Source organism: Apodemus sylvaticus, chromosome 16, assembly GCF_947179515.1.
Source record: "Apodemus sylvaticus chromosome 16, mApoSyl1.1, whole genome shotgun sequence".
Lineage (NCBI taxonomy): Eukaryota > Metazoa > Chordata > Mammalia > Rodentia > Muridae > Apodemus > Apodemus sylvaticus.
This window is the reverse complement of record NC_067487.1, coordinates 87361983-87387866: the sequence shown is the minus strand read 5'-3', so window position 1 is coordinate 87387866 and position 25884 is coordinate 87361983. Positions and strand designations below refer to the sequence as shown.

At 38.2% G+C, this 25884-nt stretch overlaps 1 protein-coding gene across 9 annotated transcripts in view; it reads right to left on the bottom strand.

The window, feature by feature from the left end:
• Window positions 1-3608: 3608 nt before the first annotated feature.
• The window catches only part of Cast (calpastatin), a 124148-nt gene continuing 101872 nt past the window's right edge, over window positions 3609-25884 (bottom strand). For 4 of the 9 annotated variants that reach the window (XM_052159571.1, XM_052159569.1, XM_052159574.1 and 1 more), the window contains 8 exons: window positions 19814-19912; window positions 17326-17430; window positions 15784-15876; window positions 14272-14307; window positions 13695-13787; window positions 10922-10987; window positions 5656-5717; window positions 3609-4170 (listed from right to left, as the gene is read on the bottom strand). In XM_052159571.1, coding sequence (XP_052015531.1) covers window positions 5670-5717; window positions 10922-10987; window positions 13695-13787; window positions 14272-14307; window positions 15784-15876; window positions 17326-17430; window positions 19814-19912 — 540 coding nt within the window. In that variant the 3' untranslated portion in view covers window positions 3609-4170; window positions 5656-5669. Of the gene's footprint in view, window positions 4171-5655; window positions 5718-7236; window positions 7303-9780; window positions 10307-10921; window positions 10988-13694; window positions 13788-14271; window positions 14308-15783; window positions 15877-17325; window positions 17431-19813; window positions 19913-25884 lie in introns of those variants that run through there. The other 5 variants (XR_007973687.1, XM_052159570.1, XM_052159576.1 and 2 more) reach the window with 5 other exon arrangements.

Below are 25884 nucleotides of genomic sequence, written 5' to 3'. Positions count from 1 at the left end.
ACCTCTCCTTCCTTCTTCTTGGGCATCATTTGATATGTGAATTGTGTCTTGGGTATTCTGAACTTCTGGGCTAATAACCACTTATCAGTGAGTGCATACCATGTGTGTTCTTTTGTCATTGGGTTACCTCACTTAGGATGATATTTTCCAGTTCCACCCATTTGCCTAAGAATTTCAGGAATTCATTGTTTTTAATAGCTGAGTAGTATTCCATTGTGTAAATATACCACATTTTCTGTATCCATTCCTCCATTGAGGGACATCTGGATTCTTTCCATCTTCTGGCTATTATAATTAGGGCTGCTATGAACCAATAGCTTATGCTCTAAGATCAAGAATTGACAAATGGGACCTTATAAAATTACGAAGTTTCTGTAAGGCAAAGGACACTGTCACTAGGACAAAATGGCAACCAACAAATAGGGAGAAGATCTTTACCAACCCTACATCTGACAGAGGGCTAATATCCAATATATACAAAGAACTCAAGAAGTTAGACTCCAGAGTACCAAATAACCCTATTAAAAATTGGGATACAGAGCTAAACAAAGAATTTTCACCTGAGGAATATGGAATGGCTGAGAAGCACCCAAAGAAATGTTCAACATCCTTAGTCATCAGGGAAATGCAAATCAAAACAACCCTGAGATTTCACCTCACACCAGTCAGAATGGCTGAATCAAAAATTCAGGAGACAGCAGGTGTTGGTGAGTATGTGGAGAAAGAGGAACATTCCTCCACTGCTGGTGGGATTGCAAGCTGGTACAACCACTCTGGAAATCAGTCTGGTGGTTTCTCAGAAAACTAGGCATAATACTATGGGAGGACCCAGCTATACCACTCCTGGGCATATACCCAGAGGATTCGCTAGCATGTAGTAAGGACACATGCTCTACTATGTTTAAATAGTCCAATTCTATCTCTAGGTTCTAGTAACTACTTCCTTTTCATCTACTAGGGCATGGGGCCACAGTGGAAACCTGCTGATACCACTCATGGTAGTACTTGTCATTTTCCCACAACCTCCTTGCACATTTTTTTTTTAAATATGTGCATCTAGAACCCGCCTTGGATAAGCCAAATAGGAGAGCCATCTACTTTCTTTTAAAGCTTACTTTTAAAAAATGCAGAGTGCATTTAGATTTTTATCAGAAATATCTACTTGAGAGTCACTGATCCCTTAAGTAGGGAGTGGTGTAAATTCCTAAATAGCTCATATTGGCATTTATTGCAAATAAATCATTGAGGACTCACTAATAGAGAACAATATTAATAATGTGTTTATATTAGTATAAGAGAAGAATTCTTTAAGTCTTACATAAGAATTTTTAGATGTATGGCATAATTATAGGAAATATATCAACATGGAATAAAGTTCAGGAGTCAGGGGCTCAATTGTCATATTTTCACTGGCCTAACAAAATACTTGAGCTTAAATAAGGAAAGATTTTAGTTGATGGCTTGTTGGCTATGTTATTATAGACCTGTGGTGATACATTATGGCTACCATAACAGGTATCAGGGAAGAATGCTTGCCCAGTATTGACCAGAAAACAAAAGAGCCAGATAGAAGTCTAAGGACACACTCGCACCAACTGGACCTACTTCTTCAATGGGACCTACTCCCATTCAAGTAAGAATCTTAAGTGAATTGGTGACTGCCAATGGATTAATCCACTAATCCTCATATTGCAATCTCCTCTCTTACTACTACCACCAGCTGGGAGCCAAGACTTCAACACATGAGCTTGCTGGAGGGGCACTTTATATCTAATCTACAAAGAATGCGTTTATAGTTCTATTTTTATATTAATTTCATTTGATGGCTTGAAAATAGAAAATGATTCACTAGTAATTTTCCCCCAGATTACATATAAAATAGAACACACAGCCAAGATTTTCATGTAAAATATTTCCCTTTAATTGCATTTTATATCTTGATTACTGATTTTTGTTTTGGTTACCTTTGGAAAAGTTCATTTTCAAAACAGATAAAATATTACATATGCAGCAACTTTTAGTAGTAAAAACCACCTATTCTTCTAAGGCAATACCTGCAATTGTTCTCACCTGATTAGTATTTTAAAAGTAAACAGAAGAAAAGAATAAAAAGGATTCCTTTAGATCCTATGCGATATGCATATCACTGTGAGTTACCAGCAAACACTAAAGTCTTGAGAATATTCCTAATTAAAAAAATATTTTTGGTACCTTAAGAATATGTGTGATTTTACAGACACTCTTAAATTTATGTATTTTGTCACATTTAAATATATTCCTATGTATGCATGGAAGTTTGTATATTAGAACTATAGTTTTGGAAGCATATCTGCCAGTGTCAGAGGTTTCAGCATGCTTTTAGAAACAGCAAACAGACACCTACACTGCCAAGATACAAGGATTAGACAATAATGAATTCAAAACTCAGAGAATGTGATGGTTTGAATATGGCTGGCGTATGCAGTAGCCTTGGTGGACTAAAGTGGCCTTGTTAAAGGAAGTGTGTCATTGTGGGCATGGGATTTAAGTCACTAATCCTAGCTCCCTGGAAGCCAGTCTTTCATGTTTGCTGTAGCAACAAGATGTAGAACTCTCATCTTCTCCTACACTATGCCTACCAGGATGCTGCCATGTTCCTGTCTTGATGATAATGGATTTGAACCTCTGAACCTATAAGCCAGCCCCAATTAAATGTTGTCCTTATAAGAGTTGCCTTGGTCATGTAGCCCGTTTACAGCAGTACACCCTATCTAAGATACGGAGTACATTCTTTTCTTGTTAGTGCCTTGAAAACAAAATAGTGACTGTCCTTTTTATGGACTGGGAATTAAATACTTTCGTGGGTAGCACTTGAAATCTAAGAGGTGCATGCATGCTTTGTAGAGAGCAATTTTAGAGACAGTTAACAAGGTATGTTCAGTATAGATATAATTAGTTTTGCTTGGTCTTACCTATCCCTTGGGAATTACTCACGATATAAGTTGTATTTAGTAAAGATAATTAAATCCTAGTAAAATCTTTACATTGATGGCAACAAAGGCTGTGATTTCTGGAAAGCTGAAGTCTGGGTTATATGTACCTGACATCTTTTCCAGCATTCATTGCCAGGAAATAGAAATGGAATTAATTATTTATCCATCAATGACAAGAGTGCCGTGCTCAGAACATCTGAGATACCATTCAAAGATATTAAGATCATTTAACCTGCTTTGATATAGCAGCAGATTTTAAATTCAGTGTATACATTGTATGTACACACACACACACACACACACACACATTTAAAGCAGTTCATTTTTGTGTTTAGTAAATTTTGACTTCCATAATGCCAGATGCTTCAGACAATGTGGCAAGTGGCTGTAAGCAAAGGATTACAATCTGTTTTTTGTGTAGAGATTGGAAACCACAGTTTAATGCCATGTAAACCAGGATAGTTCAAGCCATATGAGTATTCTAAGAATCGCAACCTTATTGCTAAAAGTTGTACAGTTGATCTCTAGTCTGTTCTTTGTTTTTCTGCTAGCATAGTTCAAGTCTCAGTGCGTCTTATTTGACCATGAGTAGTAGTCCTCATTCCTAGAAAAGTAGAGTTCAGGCAGGAAAGGAGATTGTTGCTCCCAAGGTTTACCTGGGTTATGTATTATTAATTTATTATTAGCATCCCCAAAGGAGTTATACACCAAATGTACAATATCTCATGTTAACATTAACCCAAAGATACATCAAAGCCCAAGAAGAAGACATAATAAGAAACTGAATACTGACAAAAGATGAGAGCATTATTTTTCAAATGCTAAAACAATTAAGTGCAAACCAAACATAGTAATGAGATTTATAGGCACTGTATATATAATGTGCAAATGTTTGCAAAGATTTTTTTGGATTTTTGGTGTTTTAAGAAACTATGAAACATATTTCTTACAAATATAAAGCTTCCTTCTCCCACCTAAAGGCAATTAAAAATCTTTGAAGTTTATCAATACTCAACACAGAGCACAGGCGAAGCAGACAAATTCATGTTTTGTTCTTGAAAAGAATAACAACTCAGTGTTTAAGATGTCAAGCGACATAACAAATACTGTCTAGAAGATACCCAGAAAAAATTGCCATCAAAGCCTTTGTTCTTCAAAAGTCTCCATCCACCAGCTGAAGAATTTCTATTCAGACATCCTGAAAATAAAAGGAAATATGAGCAAGAGTGGGTTGTTAATAAAAGATCATCAGTTACTCTGAGAAAATGTAGAGTATCTCTGGTTTGTGTACTAACTGCACTATAGGAAATGAAATGGGTCCTGGTAAGAGAGTTGGGCCATTTAACTCATAGATTTTGGGGGGAAAAGGCTCACGTTACATTTTCATTTAGTTTAGGTATGTCACAGTATGCATATGGATGTCAGAGGCAACGTCCATGAATCTGCCAAGTGCATCCCAAGGATGGAGCTTGGGTCAGGCTCCGTGGAAAGCATCTTTACCTGCCGAGTCACCATGCTAACACCATTTACTTTTCTTTCTTTCTTTCTTTCTTTCTTTCTTTCTTTCTTTCTTTCTTTCTTTCTTTCTTTCTTTCTTTCTTTCTTTCTTTCTTTCTTTCCTTCCTTCCTTTCCTTTCCTTTTTCCTTTCCTTTCCTTTCCTTTCCTTTTTCCTTTTTCCTTTCCTTTTTCCTTTCCTTTTTCCTTTTTCCTTTTTCCTTTCCTTTTTCCTTTTTCCTTTTTCCTTTCCTTTTTCCTTTCCTTTTTCCTTTCCTTTTTCCTTTTTCCTTTTTCCTTTCCTTTTTCCTTTCCTTTTTCCTTTCCTTTTTCCTTTTTCCTTTTTTTTCCTTTTTCCTTTTTCCTTTTTCCTTTTTCCTTTCCTTTCTTCCTTCCTTCCTTCCTTCCTTCCTTCCTTCCTTCCTTCCTTCCTTCCTTCCTTCCTTCCTTCCTTCTCTTCTCTCTCTGTCTCTGTCTCTCTTTCTTTTTTAAGCCTTTGTTGAGCATGCAGTTTCATTTTATGACTTTTAGGAAGTCACAAAACTTTTAGGAAGTCATAAAACAGAACCCATCTATTGAATGGGTTAGAATCCATTATTGTTCTTCCAGAATTAAGACCAAAAAAAAAAAAAAAAAGTCAGAAGGTTAAACAGCATTTATTCCCAAACTGATTTCCACCACTCACCATGCATTTGTATTTCAGATATCAGTTAATGCCATTTTGCTACAAATACTTTGTAAGAAAATCTGAATAACCATTCAGATTTCAACTAACTAGGCTTGTGGTATATGATTTTCTTTAAAAGTCTGAGTACTTTAAAGAGTTTTTTGTTTGTTTGTTTGTTTGTTTTGTTTTTTCAAGGACAAGTTTCTTTGTGTAGCCATGGCTGTACTGGAATTTGCTCTGTAGATAGGCTGGCCTTGAACTTTTTGAGCTCTGCCTTCCTCTGCCTCTGAGTGATAGGATTAAAGATGTGCACCACCTCTGCCAGGCCATTTAAAGAGTTCTTAATCATATAATTAAAAAAAAATGTTCTAGTAGCACAATAATCCCTTTAGTGCTTCTTAGGGAATGGAATACTTTGAACAGGAACAAGTATGAAATACACAAGAGATAAACTTTCTTGTCATTCCGCATAGTGTCAGCTGCTAGAAGGTTATTGCTATTTACAACAGGAGCTAACTTACCAAGTTCATCAACTTTATCTTGCATCTTCACCAGCCTTAGGCATGGGCACTTCCTCTGTTTTCTAAGGGGAAGCAAAGCTATGGTGAGTGCTTTTACTTCTAAATCAGCACTGTACAACTAACTCACCAAGAAAGGGAAGGAGAAAATGAATTCCTGGATATGGACCAAACAGAAGACAGAGGCTGGTCTACTCTACATTCCTCTTCATTTGACACAAACATGCTCTGTTCTTTCAAATTATGAGCTGCCAATAGCCTTAATTAATCCTAAATTTCTCACTTTGAACTTAGGTTTTTTAATCGACCTTATAAATTTTTTTTTGCTGGGGCCAGCCCGAGCAGGTCTTCTTTCTTGTTGGTTCTTCTTGAGGCAGAGGACAGAGCAGAGCGCCGGAGAGAGTAGTAAGACTTTGTCTTACGAGATATTTAGGATTGCTGTGTAATAATATAAAGTTTACTTATCTAAGTCTGCTTTCTTGCTACCATAGCTGACTAGCCTTCTATGATCTTCTGAGGCCAGAAACTGCAGTTTCTGGCTCTTAGCATATTTTTCTTAAATAGCAAATGATTAAGTAAATAGGATTTGCAGTTTCTCAGCAGGAGTTGCTTGGCTTTAACTTTCAGCCTGCTAGTGAAAGGACAGAAAATAATACAGCCTAATTCTAACGACCCCAAGAAATCAGGAGTTTAAAATGCTGTCTCGCTTTGTTAGAAACTAGGTAAAAGGTCACATTCCAGAGCCCGCCCTTTGTTTAGACCTAGCAGAAAGGCCTTGAATAGGTGATCCTGGCCCCATAGGGTAACTGAAAATGGGCTAAGCTTATCTTGCTTCTGTAAACTTACGCCATTACCCCTAAGCAGGAGTTCACGCAGCTGTAGACATTATAGGAAACTAATTGGTTCACTGAGCGCGGGCTCCAATAATTTAAACTGATTGGCCTACAAACTATGGAGTGGTACAAATCAATTGGCTCGCATTTCGCAGGCTCTCCATGCTAAGAAATAATTGGTTTGTGATTCGCAGGCTCTGTCGTAAACTTATAAAAGCTGTCTCAATTCGGCACTCGTGGTCCATAGTCTTCTGACCCTGCATGGTACACGGCGGCTATGGAACCCAGAATTCTGGAAATAAAGAAATCCTCATGCCATTGCATTGAGACCGTTTCTCGCGAGTGATTTGGGTGTCGCCTTCCGGGGTGTGGGGTGCTGGGGCACCCTCGGTTTTTGGGGTCTTACACTAGGAAGTCATAGGAAGAAAAAGGGACACTTAGAAAAATGATTATAACATTTATTACTAAGTTGTAAAAAGTTTCCTATGAAAGCTAACTAAGGGAAAAAGCAGAAAATTCCTAAGCAGGGAAGCAGAAAAATTCTCTAAGTGGGGAAAGGGGGCAAAAATTCTAGTAAGGAAAAATATTCTTCCAGGAGGAGAAAAGGCAAAAATTCTCCTCTCTTCTCTTTGTCTTCAGTACTTATACATCTTTCATAATATATGATCACATGTTACAAAGATCATCACAAGTTCACACAAAAAAATCAAATCATAAATTGAAGTAGAAGTTTACAACAGAGACTGCTTACATGCATATCCATTAGGAGTAATTATCTAGCTAAACATCCGTCACCTGCTTCAGCTCCACAGGGTCACTGAAAGATGAAAACTGTAACTAAGTTATTAGTGAAGTTTTGTATAGGTACACCAAGTCAAAATTTTCTCTCCTATCCTAGCACCTATAATAAATTGTTAGTTCCCTTTTTATGACCCTTGGTTAACTGTTTTACAACCTCTTGGAATATGCTCTGAGTAGAAGAAAGTCTAGTTACTACCTAAAAGCAATTAACTGGTGACACTTGGGAGACTGGCAGAGTTCTTATTGCAGTTTTGACTATCAGAAAAGAGCAATCCCACTGTAAAAGAGCTTAATAATCATAGATATAATTTAAGGAATTCTTATAGGATCATCATGACTTAAGTCATCTATTTGTCTATATAGCATCACTACAAGACAATACATCTTTGTGGATCTGCAGAGATCTGCTCCATAAGGGTGTGCCATTACTTAATGATTGTTATATATATATATTTTTTAAAGATTTGTTTATTATATGTAAGTACTCTGTAGCTGTCTTCAGACAACCCAGAAGAGGGCATCAGATCTCATTAAGGATGATTGTGTGCCACCATGTGGTTGCTGGGATTTGAACTCAGGACCTTTGGAAGAGCAGTCAGTGCTCTTAACTGCTGAGCCATCTCTCCAGCCCTGTTATATATGTTTAAAAATAACAGGAAAAGCATATTAATTGCAGGAATCTTTCCTAAAATAAATCCCTTACAGCATTGCTGAAATAAGGGCAAACCTGTCCCAGATTCTATTATAATCCAAAGCAGGCCATCTCTGAAAGATCACCTGCTGGTTATTAGCTTGTCCCATTATGGCTCCTGACAATTTTTTAAATGCAGAAGTATTGCTGGGATTAAGATGACAATGTCTTACCATCCCACAGTGACCCCCATCCTTTTTCTGTACCGAGAAAAGGCTTGCTGGCTAATCTCCACTATGTAGGTCAATTATACTTTTTACTTCCTGTGAATGGATTGATCAAGTATTTTTGTAATTAATTGATTGATCAGGTACTTTAAAAATTATAATTGTTAAGGGATTAAAATTTTAACTTATTGAGATATAATGCTCTTGTATTCTGTGATAAAATCCATTGCATAAAATTTTCATTAGTTGTTCTTAAGAAGTGTTGATGTAATTAATGAAAAAAATAAAACAGGCCATAAATTTGAAAGTGACCAAGAAAGGGAACATGGGACAGTTTGGAGAAAGGAAAGGGAAGAGGGAAATTATTTTATTATAATCTCAAAAATAAAAGCAAGATATGGATATAATTAGACTGTTGGTACTTTTAATTTTCATTATGGTCAGAAGATTGTAGTTATGTAAGTTATGTAAGCTTGAACCTGTGACTTCCACTCATTAGCTTTAATTCTACTTTGTACAACTATATGTTATATGAATTGGATATTGTAGGCCCCTCAAAGAGCCATATGTAAAATGCTTGACCCTGGTGGAAATCCAGAGGAGTGCTATAGACTTCTATGATGTCCTTAGGCCTCTCTCACTCAGGGTTGTAGCACCTCATCTCTTCTGTGTTTCCTGACTTATGGGATGATCAGGTTGACCCCTAAAGACTCCTATTATAAAGCACTTCCTCACTACAGAAACAGAGCAATAATAATATAACGTTTTTAAAGCCATGGACCAGACTTAATTACTCCTTGTAACTTAATTATCTCATGACAGCGCCTGCGCTGCCACAGTACCAAGTATCGGGCGTAGGCCTGGGGGATTAACAGAAAACACAGACACGGGTCATTCTGTAAGGAGAATGCCAAAGCTTTACTGAGAGACCACCAATATATATACTAGAGGCCAGGGAAGGGAACAGGAAAAAACAATTATAGCCATAGGTCAGGCACCTGGGAAGTCCCTACCACACCTTGAGGGAAGGCAGGAATCAAGCTAAGCCACAGGATGTTTTGCTTTCAAGAAACCTGTGCAAACAGCTCAGCTGGGGGTGTTGAGCTAAGCTCGCTGGTTCCCAACAATCTCAAGTTATACAGTGACATAATGCTGGCCATTATATGAATTGTCTCATTATTTACTAATGTCCTTCTCCTGTCCAAAAAATATATTGAGCTGGAAAAACTTTAATATCTTCTCTAATTCTATAAATTCCTGTCTGTCCTAGTTAGCTCTGTCATCTAGACATTGCCTAGAGTCACCTGAGAAGGGATTCTTAGTTGAGAGGTTGTTCAGCTCAGAAAGGTCTGTGGGTATTGTCAGCATTCCTTCTAGGCTTTGCCCAAGTTACCTACAAACAGCCAGGTGGAGCCTGACTTGCTAATAAAAGGACTATCTGGTCTTTCTCTATCTCTCTCTGACACTTTTTTCTCTCCCTCTGACCTCTCTCCCTTTCTGTGTCCTCTCTCAGTCTCTCTCAGTCTCAGTGTCTCTGTCTCTCTTTCCCACCCTCCCTCCTTCTCTGTCCCCACTATCACCCCACCACCATGTCCATATGTTCCTGGCCAGCCTCTTTGCCTCTTTCTGTTTCTCTCTGTCTCTGTCTCTCTGTTTCTCTCTCTCTCTCTTTCTCTCTCTCCTCTTTTTCTGTCTGTCCTTCTCTGTCTCTACCCCTCTCTCAACTTCCCCTTCCTATGCCCTCAAATAAAATACATTTTATACTAGACCCATCTTATGGCTAGAACTTCAAGGGGGGGAAATGCCTCAACATGGGTCCACAAATGCACCTTCCCCCTCCCCTATCCAACCCCCCACCTTAGCATACTACAATTTACAGAAAATATCAGGTATGTCTGTGGAGGACTAAATCTTGATTGTTAATTGATTTAAGAGGACTGATCCCACTGTAGACACCCTTTGTCCCTGTGCAAGTGGGCTTGGGTTGCAAAAGACAAAACAAAACAAAAACCAAACAAACAAAAAAATCCACCACAACCACCACCACCACCAAAACCCTAGCTAAGCAGGAATCTGTGACAGAGCTAGCAAGCAGTTTTTCCATGGTTTCTACTTCAAGTTACTGCTTGAGTTCCAGACTGTTCTCAGTGACCGCATATGATCTGAAAGTGTAAGCCAAATAAACTTTACTCCACTAAGGGACTATTGGCAGGGTGTTTTATTATAGCATCAAAAATCAAACTAGAACAACTTCCATATTCTCACATGTAAATCACAGGCTCTGGAAGCACTTTAAGAAAAGCAAGACCCACATGCCACTTGAATTATGTTAAGGACACATTTATATTTTCAAAACATAAGTTACTTATATCTAACACAATTTGTGTTTCTATTTTTAAATCTTCAATTTAACTAACTTTAATTTTTTAAATTGTTTTTCCTGAATGGATATCATGTCCCATGTGCATGCTAGGTGACCCCAGAGTCTAGAAGAGGAATCCTATCTCCTGGACCCTGAGTTACAGATGGTTGTAAGCAACATGTGCCTGCTGGGAACCAAACCTAGATCCTCTGAAGGAGCAGCCAGTGCGGTTAACCCCTCAGCCATCACTCCAGCTCCCAAGAGATTACTTTTGGTTTTCTTTTTAAGCAAGGCATGCAAAGAGATAGCTATTGTTTAAAAGTCTTTTGCTCTAAATAGCTTACAATATCAAGCTAAATGACTAACAAGTGAATCCTACTTCCTTGCCGATTGTTATGTTTATGACCATGTTTACCTTGGAGGAGTCCTTTGTTTTCTCTTCATTCTTGGATGCTTTGGAACTTGAAGCCTTGCTCTTTTCCTAAAGCAATGGAAATGTAATGAGGCTTCTGCCATCATAAATCCAGGGGGAACTGACTACATGCTGCCTTTAGATGAATCCAGGATATGCTTCCTAGCAGCCTATATCCCCCAACATAAGTGAATAAAAATGGGTAGCTTGGTACTTCCTTTTAAAATAACTGAATATACCTATATTTTAGGCAGGACATTTAAAAGGCTACAAATAAGAGGAGAATGGTGGTCACATATATGTTTAGCATTCCCATCATTTAATAACATGAAGCCCCAAATATATACCACAATTTTAGTTTAGAAAAGCAGAGGTTCAGAAAAATCAAAGATTTTCTTTACTTAGGCAGAATTTAATGTGCCATGGAGGAAAACAACCAAAACAAAACACACCTGTTTTCAGTAGTAGGGAGTGTTGTGATTAAAAAAAGATAAAGAAATATTAATATATATTCAATGTGGTGTGGTGTGGTGTGGTGTGGTAAGGTGCGGGCCCATGCTGAGGCATCACTTTCTCCTGAGGGACCAGCCACACAACCATATAGCATAGAATAGTTTATTCAGGGAATAGGGAGGGAGGGTTAAGAGGGCAGTAGAGGCAGAGAAAGGCAGAGAGGGGGAGAGAGTAGAGAAGTAGAGGCTGGCCATGGGTTGCTGAGACACTCCCTTTCCCCACACCTTACCACACCCACATAGAACATAACTTTTATCACTTTATCTTTTTATAATCACAGCATTGGTGCCCTGTGACTCGGATCTAGGAACTCTGCAGGTTTGCATCTCATCTCAGTACCACAAGAGATATACTGGTTTCGATTCCCACCCCCCCCCCACCCCCCCACCCCCCCCACTGGTCAGAGCACCAGGGGAGAGTTCTTGAGCTCCGAGCTATGCCTACTGCCTGACCCTTATTTTATGACTTGGGTGAGATTTCCCTTCCCTTGGAGACAGTTTCTTTCTCGCAGTTGGGAAAATTCCCTGGCCTGGTTGAACTGGTCTCTGGCTCAAGAGCACTGGCTCTGAGTGTTAACCCCAGACCCCCACTTGATGATCTGACAGTCTGGCCTGTGCTAGAATTCCTCTCAGGTTATTAATGCCCTCAGGACACTGGCAGGGGCAGTTAATAATCCTATTCTCTCACCCAGGGGTCAGACTTCACTGTCTCTGTTCATATTTAAATAGGATGTCTTGCTCTAAAGCTAGGCCAGCCTAGCAACCTTTGCATATTCTCTCCCAGCAAGTGGACACCAGGTACTAGCTACCTATTTCCTATGTAGTTGGGCATTACATATAGTATTTAGATACTCTAAAGCAATACCTCTACATCACTGTTAAATTGTCACTTACTCTCCAATGACCATAGTGCAAACTTTCCCCAGGCCCCTCCCTCAGTTTCTGGCTCTTGCTCCCACTATAGCAGTCAGTTCAAGCAGTTTGGCTCTACCTGCAGGAACTCTGCTGCCCTCCCCCACTTTTTGCTCTTGGCTCTACGATCATCTCACCAGGACCTCTGTGCTCAGATCCCTCAGTCTGCTTGAGCTCCATTGGCCCCTCCCTCCCTCCTTTGCCGTCTGCTACAGACCCTGCTTACTGCCTTACCCCCACTGGCTCTGCAGGGCCACACATCACCACACCCCCATAGAACACATCTTATTTCCCTTTATCTTTTTATAATCACAACAGGAAGAGAAATGGATGTAACAAAGGAAACTGTGCCTGCAAAGGCACAACACATTTACGAAAATGGAGAAATAAAAGGAAAGAATGGTTTGGAAAGGAGTAAAGGTAAAACAGGAGAGGAGAGGGATGGAACAGAAGCATGAAGGGGAAAGGGAAGAAAAGAGGGAAAGAAAGAAAACAGAAACTTTAGTTAGGTGTTTCCGGAAGAGAGAAATAGGCTGACTGAGGCAATGAATTAAATCACTTGGAAGGCATGAAGATTCAGCCACAAGTTGTGTGTAAAAGCATCTGGAACAAGAATGAACAGACTACAACATCCATCCATTCCTTCTGTGTGATTTATAGGATGTGCTCGCTCTATAGGCTAAGTACCCCAAAACTATGGAATTACACATTTGTTTTCATTCATTTTATTAACCTGTATTAATGGAAGAAATAATGGGTTTAGTTTTTTATTCAGTTCAAATTACATGTTTAAGCACTTATTAAATATCAGCATTCTGCTAATCTGAGCACAGAAATTAGAGATCTAAATACTATATGTAATACCCAACTACATAGGAAATAGGTAGCTGGTACCTGGTGTCCACATGCTGGGAGAGAATATGCAAAGGTTGCTAGGCTGGCCTGGGAAGGGACGAAGACTAGAAATGGCCATGAAAAGTCTAAGTCAGCCAGCTGCATCAGGAGGGACAGGGGAAACGTCCAGACAAGAAAATGAGCAGAAGGTGTGGGGTCAAAGACTGCCACGCAAAATAAGCACAGAGTTATTTGTCACTCAGAAAACAATGTAGCAAACAGAAATGATGGCTGTGGAGGTTGTTCACCACATGCAGAACCCTGCTGAAATGCTATGTAATAAACAAAACATAAGGACAATTTTGTAAAAGTATTTATTGGCCAAACCAAGGAAATCCAATAGTGTTATGGGCAGCAGAATTATAACTTTATTATAAGGTTCTCTATAACATTATTCTATTCATTTTGCTCTATAAAGATGGGCATTTCAAAGAAACCAGTATGAAAAAGCACATTACCTTTGCTGTATTCTGTGAGGTCTCTGTAGTTGAGGGGCAGCTATCCAAATCTTCCGAGAGGGCATCAATGGGGTCTTGGTCCTGATCAGGCTTCTAACATGTTAATAGAAACACATGGAGATAGCCATAGAGTAACTTCTCTATACTTAAAAGTAATATATGTTTAAGAAGAAAAGCTCACTGACATTTATTTCATAAAATCACTAGGTAAAGGAGACAAAGCATGGGAACCTGAACATATTTATTTTCCCATAATCTTTTCTTTTAGACAGTCTCCCGTAGTCCAAACCAACTTCAAACTCACTATGTAACTATGAATTCCTTATTTTCCTGTTACCCTTACCCCCTATTAATTATAGGCATGTGACACCATGTTTAGGGTTTAAGTTTTCCCCCTTGGAAATCTGGTACTACATTTAAAAGGCTCTTGTGAGAAATAAATTAAAGTTAGTAATATAGGCTTATTTGCACACATAGGCACACAACAAAGATAGTTAACAAATTTCAGTTTGTTTAAAGTTTAAAAGAAAACTACTAGTAGAATAAAAACAATGAAAGTATACATCACAGTATTTACCTCTGTTTTCTTAGTCAGTGGCTTCTCTGGTTTGTCCTTAAAAACAAGGTAGTCTTTTGGTTAAACACAGATCTGTTTAGGTTCTCTCAGTCATAGAGGAGTATCTATTATACAGAACAGATGAACTGGGCACCTAACCCAGATTTCTATTAAATCTTCACTTTCATAGCCATTTCAGTAGCCAGATGCAAAGATGTGATTCTGGAAGTACACAGGGACCAAGTAGGAATTTTCTGGTACCTGGTATTAAAATTTATTCCCACCAGATACTCTGGGTTTTTGGTTGGTTGGTTTGGGTGGTCCTGGGAATGAACCCAGAGCCTAATACATTCCAGTTTATTTGTTTTGTTGTTGTTTTGTTTAAAACAAAAAACAAAATCTAAGTTACCCAGGCTGAACTTCCAATGTTTCTTTAGACTTCCAAATAACTTGTAGGCCTCCACCACACCTGAGATTCATTATAACTTCAAAAAATCTGAAGACTATTTTCAGACCGAAATTACAGGTATCACTAACTTACAGGGTTCTTATCCATCTTAAGGCAAGAGCAATAAATGAAGCACCTTCAATGATGGCAAACAAGATGGTGTGGTAATACTAACATGGGGATGGTGACTGATAGCAGGGGACATAATTGCAGGGAACAAAGTACTCCTAGGGCACACCAAGGCTTTGGCCAGGGAGGGGCTGTCCTACCCATGGCATCAGAGCATACTGATGGAACTTGGACTCCCTTGTTTCCATTTCATGAGCAGGCCTGAAAAGAATGATTGGTCCTCTAACAACTCTAAAGCAGACTTAGATGAAACAGAAAGGGGGAGACAGTCAGATTGGCCTGTGTGAAGGAGAAATAGACCTGGTGCCTCAAGAGAGGGTTTTGCCTGTACTCCAGCTATCATTGCTGGTGCTCATGTGGGAGAAAAAAAATCCAGGGTGTGGGCTGTTGTGTTTATTTGGCCTTTCAGTTCTTCCACCATCCCACCCCTGCTCTCCACACACGAGACTGCTTCTTTGCAGTTTTCTCATTGCTTTCATCAGTTTTAGAGATTTTTCTTAAAAATTTGATTCTTAACTATATATTTTGTGGAATCATTATTATGACCTAATATACTGAATCTGCATCAGCTCCTGCTTCCTGACCTGCTTGAGTTCCAGTTCTGACTTCCTTTGGTGATGAACTGCAATGTTGACGTGTAGGCTGAATAAACCCTTTCCTCCCCAACCTGTTCTTGTTCATGATGTCTGTGCAGGAACAGAAACCCTGACTAAGACACCTAGAAAGCATTATTAAACAGTGACTTTATGGCAGGGCCCAAAACATGAATATCGAATAAGATTATCTCATGTAGATACAGCAGAGGGATAAGAAAGCCTGTTTATCGCCTGTGGAGGAACACACAGTACTCAGTCAGTCATGATGTATGTGCTTTTATGCTAGTTCAGCATCCATTCACTTCCAGAGAAGATAAAATTGAAAAGTTTGAGAGCAGTAACCTAATCTAGGCTGTTTACCTTCCCATCATTATCCAGGAGATGCCTATATTCAGGGGGGATGGTGTCGTCTCTTTCTCCCAATTTCTCGCTATGCTCTGCTTTGATTTTTTCCTATAAACATTGAAGAGATAAAGCAATGTTCATTTCTTTCTTCACATACAAAATACAATTCAAAGTGTAGGAACTACAGTTTTTATAGTTTCATGAAGCAAAACATAAGGAGCAGAGCAACAAAATAGATGACAAGTAGAGAGCCGATGAGAATTGCGAATCCTTATTTTTCTATATGTCAGCAAAATCTGTGAGTTTTCACCTGAAAGGATCAAACAGTTATACTCAGAATCCTTACCAGTAACTAAAATCCCAAAGGAATAAATTATTTTTCTGATTAAATTTTGCTTCTCATATTGAAAGTCAGGTCCCAATGCCTTGGTAGATAGAGATATTTATAGTTCCATTTTAAAGCACCGTAAAGGAGCAGGACAGGAGACACTGATGCTTGAGCGTACCTGATACTGAGCAAGCCACGCCCATCCTGGTATCCTTACCTGTGAGGTTCCCTGGTCTCTAGGGAGTTATACCTCTGTGCAGCATTACAATCCAGGTTTTAAAATATATGGTAAGTTAAACTCAATATTGCTATAATAATGATAGAATCACAATGACAATGTCCTGTCTTTGTCACATTGCTTCAGATGCTCATGAAGCTACTTCTCTTTTATTATTTTCATTATTTTTTGTGTATGACTTGTGTGCAGGCACCTATGCACATGCCTATGCACAGGCATGTGCATGCTACAGAATTACATCTCCAATGTTCAACTTCCATTATGCTTGATACAGGACCTCTTGTTTTTCCAATGCACATGCCTGGCTAGCTGGTTCACAAGCTTCTTAGAGCTCTCCTGTCTGTGTTTCCCATCTCTGTACCAACTGAAATTACATATAATAACACTATATGACCAAGGATTTGTACTTATGTTTTAAGGCTTGTGTTGTAAGTACTTTAACCACTGAGCCATCTTTCCAACTTCAGTTACTTCTTGATTCTAAAATATGATCAAATTAGTTGAAATGTCTTGCTACATACTGTCTTAAATATGCATGTTTATACACTCCATGTATGGGACAGCTAGTTCATTCTGTCCTGCAAGAGAGATCTCTGCAGCATCAAAGTTCTTACAGTTTGAATTCAGATTCAGTTATGCTTGCAAAAGAGGTGCAGGGGAAACCTGTGCTAAATTTGTGATCTCTGCCACTATGAATACAAAGTATATCCAATAAAAGTGTATGTCTTTTGGGTAGTAGGTCCTTATTTCCAAATAAGACAAAGAAAAAAAATTGGGAGAGAAAAAACTTAAAACATAGCTGTTTTCATTTCACAAACAGGATGTTTCCTGCAATGGAATCTGTTCCAGAAACATAATTAGTGAGAAAAAGAGAAATAAAATCTACACCATAAAACAGGAAAATTAGATGGAGCAGGTTAGCTGTTCACTACCTCCAGATAATGCCCGTGTCTGTTTTCTTCTCTGTGGAGGGCAGGGGAAGATCTTTTACCTTCACTTTATCTTCTAGTGTTTTGTTCTCATCAGGATCAGGCTGTCTCTGCCCAAGACTGTCAGAAAGTTCATCCAAGGCATCATCAAGTTCTTTGTCTCTCTGCTAAAAGGTAAATAATTCTGAATTAGTTACAAGTAGGTGAAACTGTTCAGGGAAGTCTTCCAGGAACCCCATCTTTTTAACATGGACATCTAGAAGTAAGTCACAGGGCCAGCCAGTATTAGAGAACCGATGAGCTGACAGCAGGAGACAAAGAGCAGTGAAAGCATCTGCCTCCCCTACCCAGGTGCATCATGAAAATACCATCAGGTTAGGGAAGTCTCAGTGGAGGTATCAGATACTGCACCAGAATAAATGACCTAAATCTTACCTAGAGGTTCCATAAACAAATACATCACTTGCCTTCCATTGAGGAATCAAACAGTTTTAATCCACTGATGGAGTCAGATGGCTAGCTAGCATGAGTTTTCAGTAGAACATGATGGCTGGGGGTGGGGAGTACATACTACCAAGTACAGCCATGAAACTCAGTACCATTGTCCTTCCAGTTTGGGAGCACAAAACCCCATAGAGATATGGTTGCTGTCATTGAGTGAAGAGTCTGTCTCTGACACATTGTAAGAGTTCATGAAAAGACTTCCGAGAAGTTCTGAACTAGTTGGGAATGTCTTTACCTCCAGGAAGCCCACTAAAGCTAAACTGAAAAAATTAATGGAAGGTATTCTAGGGGAAGAAACAGATCAACTATGGTGACAGTTCAAGCTAACCAGAACAATTTATTTCACATTTCTTTACTGTACAATTCAGCAAAGGTAATTAGCCTCCCACTCTGAGTTTTCTGAGCTGGGAAAAGTAAGTGATCACACCTATAAGACACACTGCGGAGAGGACACTCAGTTGACACTGAGTTGACACTCAGTAATAAGTAAATAATACATTGTTATTGATCTTGTTATTATAGTAAAGTTCTATGAAGCTTTTTCAAACTTTTCTTAACATAATAGGATCAGAATATTGGCTGTCCATACCTATATGAATTTAGTATATATCCATACAGATGGAATTAAAAATATGTTCATCATCTGTATTGTACAAGTTACCCTGCTGGGCTGTGTCTTGTCCTGTTTTGTAGTTATTCTGAATAGGGGCTATCATACTTTATCCATTTTTATTTGATGTGCACAGGAAACCTCCTAGTAACAGTATGTTTTAAAAGAAGGAAGTGGATGGAAGCTAAACTAGGTGCTAAAAACACATTGCTAAAAAGTGAATGACACTAGGTTCTGACACTGAAAGCATGGTGAGATTTCCCCTGCAATTATCAGTCATACTTATGTTTTTCTAGGTCTTTTTTTTTTCAGGACAGGGTTTTTCTGTGTAGCCCTGGCTGTCCTGGAACTTAGTCTGTAGATCAGGCTGACCTTGAACTCAGAAATCTGCCTGATTGTGCCTCAAAAGTTCTGGAATTAAAGGCATGAGCCACCACCGGGCTTCTAGATCCTTTTGAAGCAGACTTTCCTGCAAGGGTAGTGTAATCTTAGAGCTTGTTAAAAATATTTCTCAGGATATACACAAATGTCATTTTTTTTTGACATGCTGTTATACCCAGCAAAGAAAGTTTGCATAAATTATGATAATTTAGTTGACATTAAATGAATTTTAATTCATTAAAAATAGAGTTTTTCTTTTAGTTTTACACACATGTACATGCACATGCACACTCGCACAAACACATGATTCTCTAATGGGAAAAACAAAGAGAAAGGAATCATTGTAAAATGGAAAAGAATCATTGTAAAATATCTTGGCAGACAAGTTTGTGGCTCACAGCCTCAGGGAACCTATGGACTTGGCCTGGGTTACTGCTGATTCTCTGATTCTTTCTGCTTCATCTTTTTGTCGCATAGATAAATATTCACACACACACACACACACCCCAACATGAGTCAGAGAAAGAGACAGGCACACATAGACAGAGACAGGGAGGGGATAGGGAGGAAGAGAGTGTAAGAGAGGGACAGATAGACAAAGATGGGGTGGAGGAAGGGAGGAAGCATTTTGCTTGTTTAAAGCAATCAATTTCCATTAGACCTCAGGAACACAGTTGTAAATTGTGGAGCTACCTGTGGCTAGTCTGGGCTTTGGAATCTCTGCTTCTGGATATTTTCTGATGATCTTGAGCTAACCCAACAGGGTAGAAATCACCAGAATTAAAGACCACTGCATTAAGGAAGCTTTGATATCACATCAAAAGGGAAGGAATGAAAACCTACTTCACTAAGGGAATGTCTGTTAGTGAATGCGGCACTTCCCTGAACAGAGAGGGCAAGACTTGGTTAAGGGTGGCCCCTTTATCTTTTGATGTTCAATGATAATGGATAGTTTGACACTACAGACAATCATTTTTTCTGTTTTCATTTCTGATAGACAGTTGCCTTATTTTATTTCTTGTAAGAATATTTCTCAAGGAAGGTACGTTGCTCACCTCGGTGCCAGGTGGTGGGGCTGCTGCGTGGGTGCTCGGAACAGGTGTCTGGGAAACTATTTCAGAAATGGCAGCAGAAAGTTTGGCATCTTCAAATTCCTTTTATTAAAAAAAGAATACCATTAACAGGTTGCATATAAGGTTATAATCACAATATTGTGATTTAAAATAAAACCCTTAAAACTGCTTTATGGCTGCTTTTCCCTTCTATTTAAATACATACCTCACAGCAGCTTTAAAACATGTTTTCTATTTCCATTTCTCATTTTTTTTTTCATTTTTTCCCTTGTATTTTTACAATTTCTCATTTCGATTTTTAGATCTACTTTTATTTTTAATTATGTGATTATGCATGTAAGTGCAGTTGCCCATGAATTTCAGAAGGTGGCATTGGAGACATTGGGAGTTACAGAAAGTTGTGAGCTACCTTCTGTCAAGTTGAGGAGCAGTTTGGAAGTTAGAAGGAGGAGTATGGCCTTATGTCTGATGCTCCCTTTGGAAAAGAGAAAGATCTTTAAAAATTGTGATATTCAGCGTTACAGGCACTGATCAGAGGAAGGAATTAGTTAGAAGAGGGTACTAGGAACTGAATTTGTCCCTGTATAAGAATATGTGCTCTTAACTACTGAGACATCTGTCCAGTCAATGATTTACTATTTCTATTTTACATTTGTTATTCTAACAATCTACTAAGAGTTCTGTGGCTTGTTTACACTGGATTATCAAAATCTTTTTTAATTATTTTGCAATTATTTGCTCTATAGCTCTATTTAAGTTATAGAAGTGTCTTTTACATTTTTTTCAGTTTAGCTTCTCTTCAAATGAATTCAAAGTCAGACGTAAGATGTAATGGAAAATGCCAGTGGGTTAAGGCCTATCAAAAGTATGATACTAGCATACTGGAAGAGCCTAAAGATAGTATATTCAAACATGGAATATTTCACCCAGATGACTAGAGGTCTAGGGATGTCAAGTTGAGGAGCAGTTTGGAAGTTAGAAGGAGGAGTATAGCCTTATGTCTGATGCTCCCTTTGGAAAAGAGAAAGATCTTTAAAAATTGTGATATTCAGCGTTACAAGCACTGATCAGAGGTAGGAATTAGTTAGAAGAGGAATTTCTAAACTTAAGTTTATTTTTAACTAATATAGCAAAGTGAAAAATCTCTACATATTAATGGAGTAAAGTACATTGAGAAGACACATTTATATATTAAATAACATTTAAATCAGGTTAAACATATCTTTGTAAATATTTATCTTTTATGATAAAAAACTTCAAAATGATTTCTTCTTCTATTTAGAAAAATACACTTCATTATTTTGTAATAAATGGGTCTTCAAAAATCCACAGCACTGACCCTGTCTAGGAATGCATATTACTGAAAAAAAATGAATGGAAGGCTGCTTTCCTACAGTCATAATTAAATATTTATATCACATGTACAGTTCGAAAAACTGCTTGGTGATATACTACTGTCACTAACACATTGTGTTATATGCATAAAACCATCAGTACTAGTTTATTCTAAATAATGTACAATAAATTACTTGAGAAACTTTCTGAAATAATGATTTATTCTCTTGTTCTCTTTCCCATCCTACATTACCCATCTACATCAATTTCTTTTTATTCCTGTGAACTATGCTGTAAGTTTCCTCTCAGAATCAGGGCTGGAGATTTTACTTATCATTACTGCAGCAAAGGCCCAAATGTTTACTGGGTTAATCATTCCTAAAAACTTTTAATATATTTATGCTTTCATATTTTTGTATATTTGCTTCTCAAATGCATTTTAAAATAATTTTATTGAGCTACAGAAAGTACCTTTGGGATACTTTTATAAAAAATTAATTTATAATGTATATTAGGGAGTAGCCTTTATGTATTTAGAACATTTAGACCACTTGAGGTGCAGAAATTCACATTTCGGTGTCTTTATTTTTTTTATTCATTATTTACTTTATGCTTTTAATAAAAGTTTAGAACTTGATATTATTTAGTGACTTGTTTTTTACCAAGAAACTAGCACACAGGATATCATTTACATGTCTTATCAATGAGCAGCCATGTCTACAATACATACAGGCATTCCTTTTGACTGTTTGTTAATTACTTTTCATTTCTTGTTAATGACTTTTTCTTATAACATTTAACAGAAAATCAAAGGTTCATAATTTTAGAATTTTTTTTGGTTTTATATTAAATATTTTGTTCTTGAAACTGAACAGATATAACTCTGCCCCAACCATGGCCTGCATTCCTGACCTCTTCCATACCCAGAGACAGATTGACTCCCAGGAAGTCTCAGGAATGTAATAGGTTGTATATGCTTGGCCAAAGGACTGGCATTATTAGAAGGTAAGGCCCTGTTGGAGTAGGTGTGACCTTGTTGGAGTAAGTATGTCACTGTGGGTGTGGGCTTTAAGACCCACATTAGCTGCCTGGAAGTCAGTATTCTGCCAGCAGCCTTCAGATGAAGATGTAGAACTCTCAGCTCCTCCTGAACCATGCCTGACTGGATGTTGCCATGTTCTGCCTTGATGATTAGGGACTAAACCTATGAATCTGTAAGACAGTCCCAATTAAATGTTGTAAGAGTTGCCTTGGACATGGTGTCTGTTCACAAAAGTAAAATTCTAACAAAGACAAGAGCAATAGTGATAAAAAACTGCATGATATTGGAAAAGAGACAGACAGATAGATCAGTAGAATAGAGTAGGAGACCCATAAACAAACCCACACACCTATGGTCACTTGATCTTTGACAAAGAATCCAAAAGCCTACAGTGGAAAAAAGAAAGCATTTTCAACAAATGGTGCTGGTCTAACTGGCAGTTTGCATGTAGAAGAATGCAAATTGACTCATTCTTATATTCTTCTACAAAGCTCAAGTCCAAGTATATCAAGGCCCTCCACATAAAAACAGACATGCTGAATCTAATAAAAGAGAAAGTGGGAAAGAGCTTCAAACACATCAGCAGAGGGGAAATCTTCCTGAACAGAACACCAGTGGCTTAGGCTCTGAGATCAACAATCTACAAATGGGACTTCATTAAATTGAAAAGCTTCTGTAAAGCAAAGGACACTGTCAATAGGACAAGAGGACAACCTACAGACTGGAAAAAAGATCTTTACTAGCCCTACATGCAACAGAAGACTGATATCCAAAATATAAAAAAAACTCAAGAAGTTAGACTCCAGAAAACTAAATAACCTAATTAAAAATGGGGTTTAGAGCTAAACAAAGAATTCTCAACTGAGGAATCTGGAATGGAGAGAAGCACCTAAAGAAATGTTCAGCATCCTTAGTCATCAGGGAAATGCAAATCAATACAACCCTGAGATTTCACCTCACACCAGTTAGAATGGCTAAGATCAAAAACTTAGGCAATAGCAGAAGCTGGTAAGGATGTAGACAAAGAAGAACACTCTTCCAATGCTGGCAGGATTGCAAGCTGGTTCAACCACTCTAGAAATCAATCTGGCATTTCCTCAGAAAACTGGAAATAGTTCTATCTGAAGACCCAGCTATGCCACTACTGTGCATATACCCAAAAGATGCTCTAACATATAACAAGGATATGTGCTCTACTATGTTCATAGCAGTTTCATTTATATTACCTAGAATCTGGGAACAACCTAGATATCATTCAAGGGAAGAATGAATACAGAAAATGTGGTATATTTGGACAATGAAATACCACTCAGTTATTAAAAACAACTTTATGAATTTTGCAGGCAAATGCATGGAACTGGAAAATATCATCTTGAGTGAGGATAACCCAGACCCAAACGGACATACATAATATTTGCTCAGTGATAAGTGGATATTACCCTAAATCTCAGAATACCCATGATACAATTCACAGACCATATGAAGCTTAACAAGAAGGAAGGTCAAAGTGTGGATGCTTCAATCCTACTTAGAAGGGGGAACAAAGTAATTATGAGAAATAGAGAGAGGGAGGGATCTGGGTGGGAGAGGGAAGGGAGAGGAAAAAAGGGGGCGGTGTAAGACCAGGTATGGGAAAAGAGAAGTCCCGAGGCCCAGAGGTGTAGAGAGGGCCAGGAGAATTAATAGAAATAAGTAGCAGTGGGGAGGTGGATGGGGGATAACCACTAGAAAGGCCCAGATGCTAGGGATGCAAGAGGCTCCCAGGATCCAATGGGGATGACATTACCTCCCAACAGTGAGGAGATAGAAACTGAAGAGACTACCTCTAATAGGAGGTTTTCTAAAGGAAATACAGGAACAAAAAATGAAGCAGAGATTGAACGAAAGGCCACCCAGAGACCACCCCACCTTGGGATCCATCCCATCTGCAGATACCAAACCCCTACACTATTGCTGATGCCAAGAACTGCTTGCAGACAGGAGCCTGGTATGGCTGTCCTCTGAAAGCTTCTGCCAGCACCTGACTAAGACAGATGCAGACACTCATATTCAACCATTGGACTGAGCCCAGAGATCCCAATGGAAGAGCTAGGGGAAGGACTGAAGGAGCTAAAGAGGATTGCAACCCAGTAGGAAGAACAACAATATCAACTAACTGGAACACACAGAGCTCCCAGGGACTAAACTACCAAACAAAGAGTATAAATGAGTGGGGTCCATGACTACAGCTGCATATGCAGCAGAGGATTGCCTTATATGGCATCAATGGGAGGGGAGGGGCTTCATTCTGTGGAGGCATGTTGCCCCAGAGGAGGAGAATGCTGGAAGGGTGAGCTGAGACAGCAAGGGTGGGTGAGTACCCTCTTAGAGGCAAAGGGGCTGGGGAAATTTTGGAGAGATGGTGAAGGGGGACAAGTGAAATGTAAACAAAATAAAAAAAGAGAAACTAATCAGATATAATTATGAAATTGCCACTCAAGGTTTTTATTTAAAGCATGAATGATGTTACATTTCAAATATATAACTTTTTAAATATTTATTTTATGTATATGATTGTTCTTTTACCTACATGTACATATATATACCATGTGTATGCCTGGTGTCTGTGAATGTAAGAAGTATACCCAGCCCCCCTGGGCCTAGAGTTACAGTTGTAGGTGCTGGGCCCTCTGTAAGAGCAACGTAGATCTTAACCAAAGAGCTGCTAATTCTATAGGGCTATATTGGTTTTGAAGCCAGGATCTCCCTATATAGACTAGGCTGGCCTTGAACTCACAAAGATCCACCTGCCCTTGCCTGGGATTAGAGGAGTGTTTCACCACATTTGGCCTTTAAATAGATCTTTTATATGGACATAATTATTTGATCATTTCTAGTTGGATATATTACTATGTTATATTGACAATTTCCTTGCTAATTAATATTTATGATTTTGACTTCAATACTTACTATACTCAATACTTTTATACCAATCAAATAAAGTGACCTTTCCTAACATGGCGATGTTTAATTAGATATGTAAAAAGCAACTTTACAGAACATCATCCTTTTGACATTTTATGTCACACAGGGACTATCTAGTTACTGACATTTAGAAAAATTAACTTTTAATGGAACGACTTTGTGAGCAGTTGTTTAGGTTTTAGTTTCTGTTTAGTGCTTTATTTAGTTTTGCTGTTGTTTATGTTTTATGAATTATACTGATTGCATTTTTCTCTAGAATTTCTTTAAAATTGTTGTGCACAATATTTCTCCCACAATCAGTTTATCTCTTGTGCTGCCTGTTTTATCGTTCTCATTTTTATTTTAAATTTGAGTTTACTGCCATCTCTTCTCTTAAATCCACCAGTATATTTTAAGATTTAAGACAGTGTACAAACCAAGTAATGATTGGCTTTAAAGCACAAAAACGTCAGGAAATCACAAGAGCACTTCTTTCTTTTTATTATCCCAACCAATACATATTCCATGCCATTGTGCATATAGGAACATATTCCTCTTCTGACTGCTAAAAATATATAAACTTTATGATAAACTAGGTACATTGTAAATAGATAGCCTGGATGCTTCAGCTGTATAATTTTTGGAACTTTAACAAATTTACATGTTTGCATAAGCCATGTCAATCCTAGAGAAGAGAATATGCTCAACATTATTAAACATTGTCCAAAACACC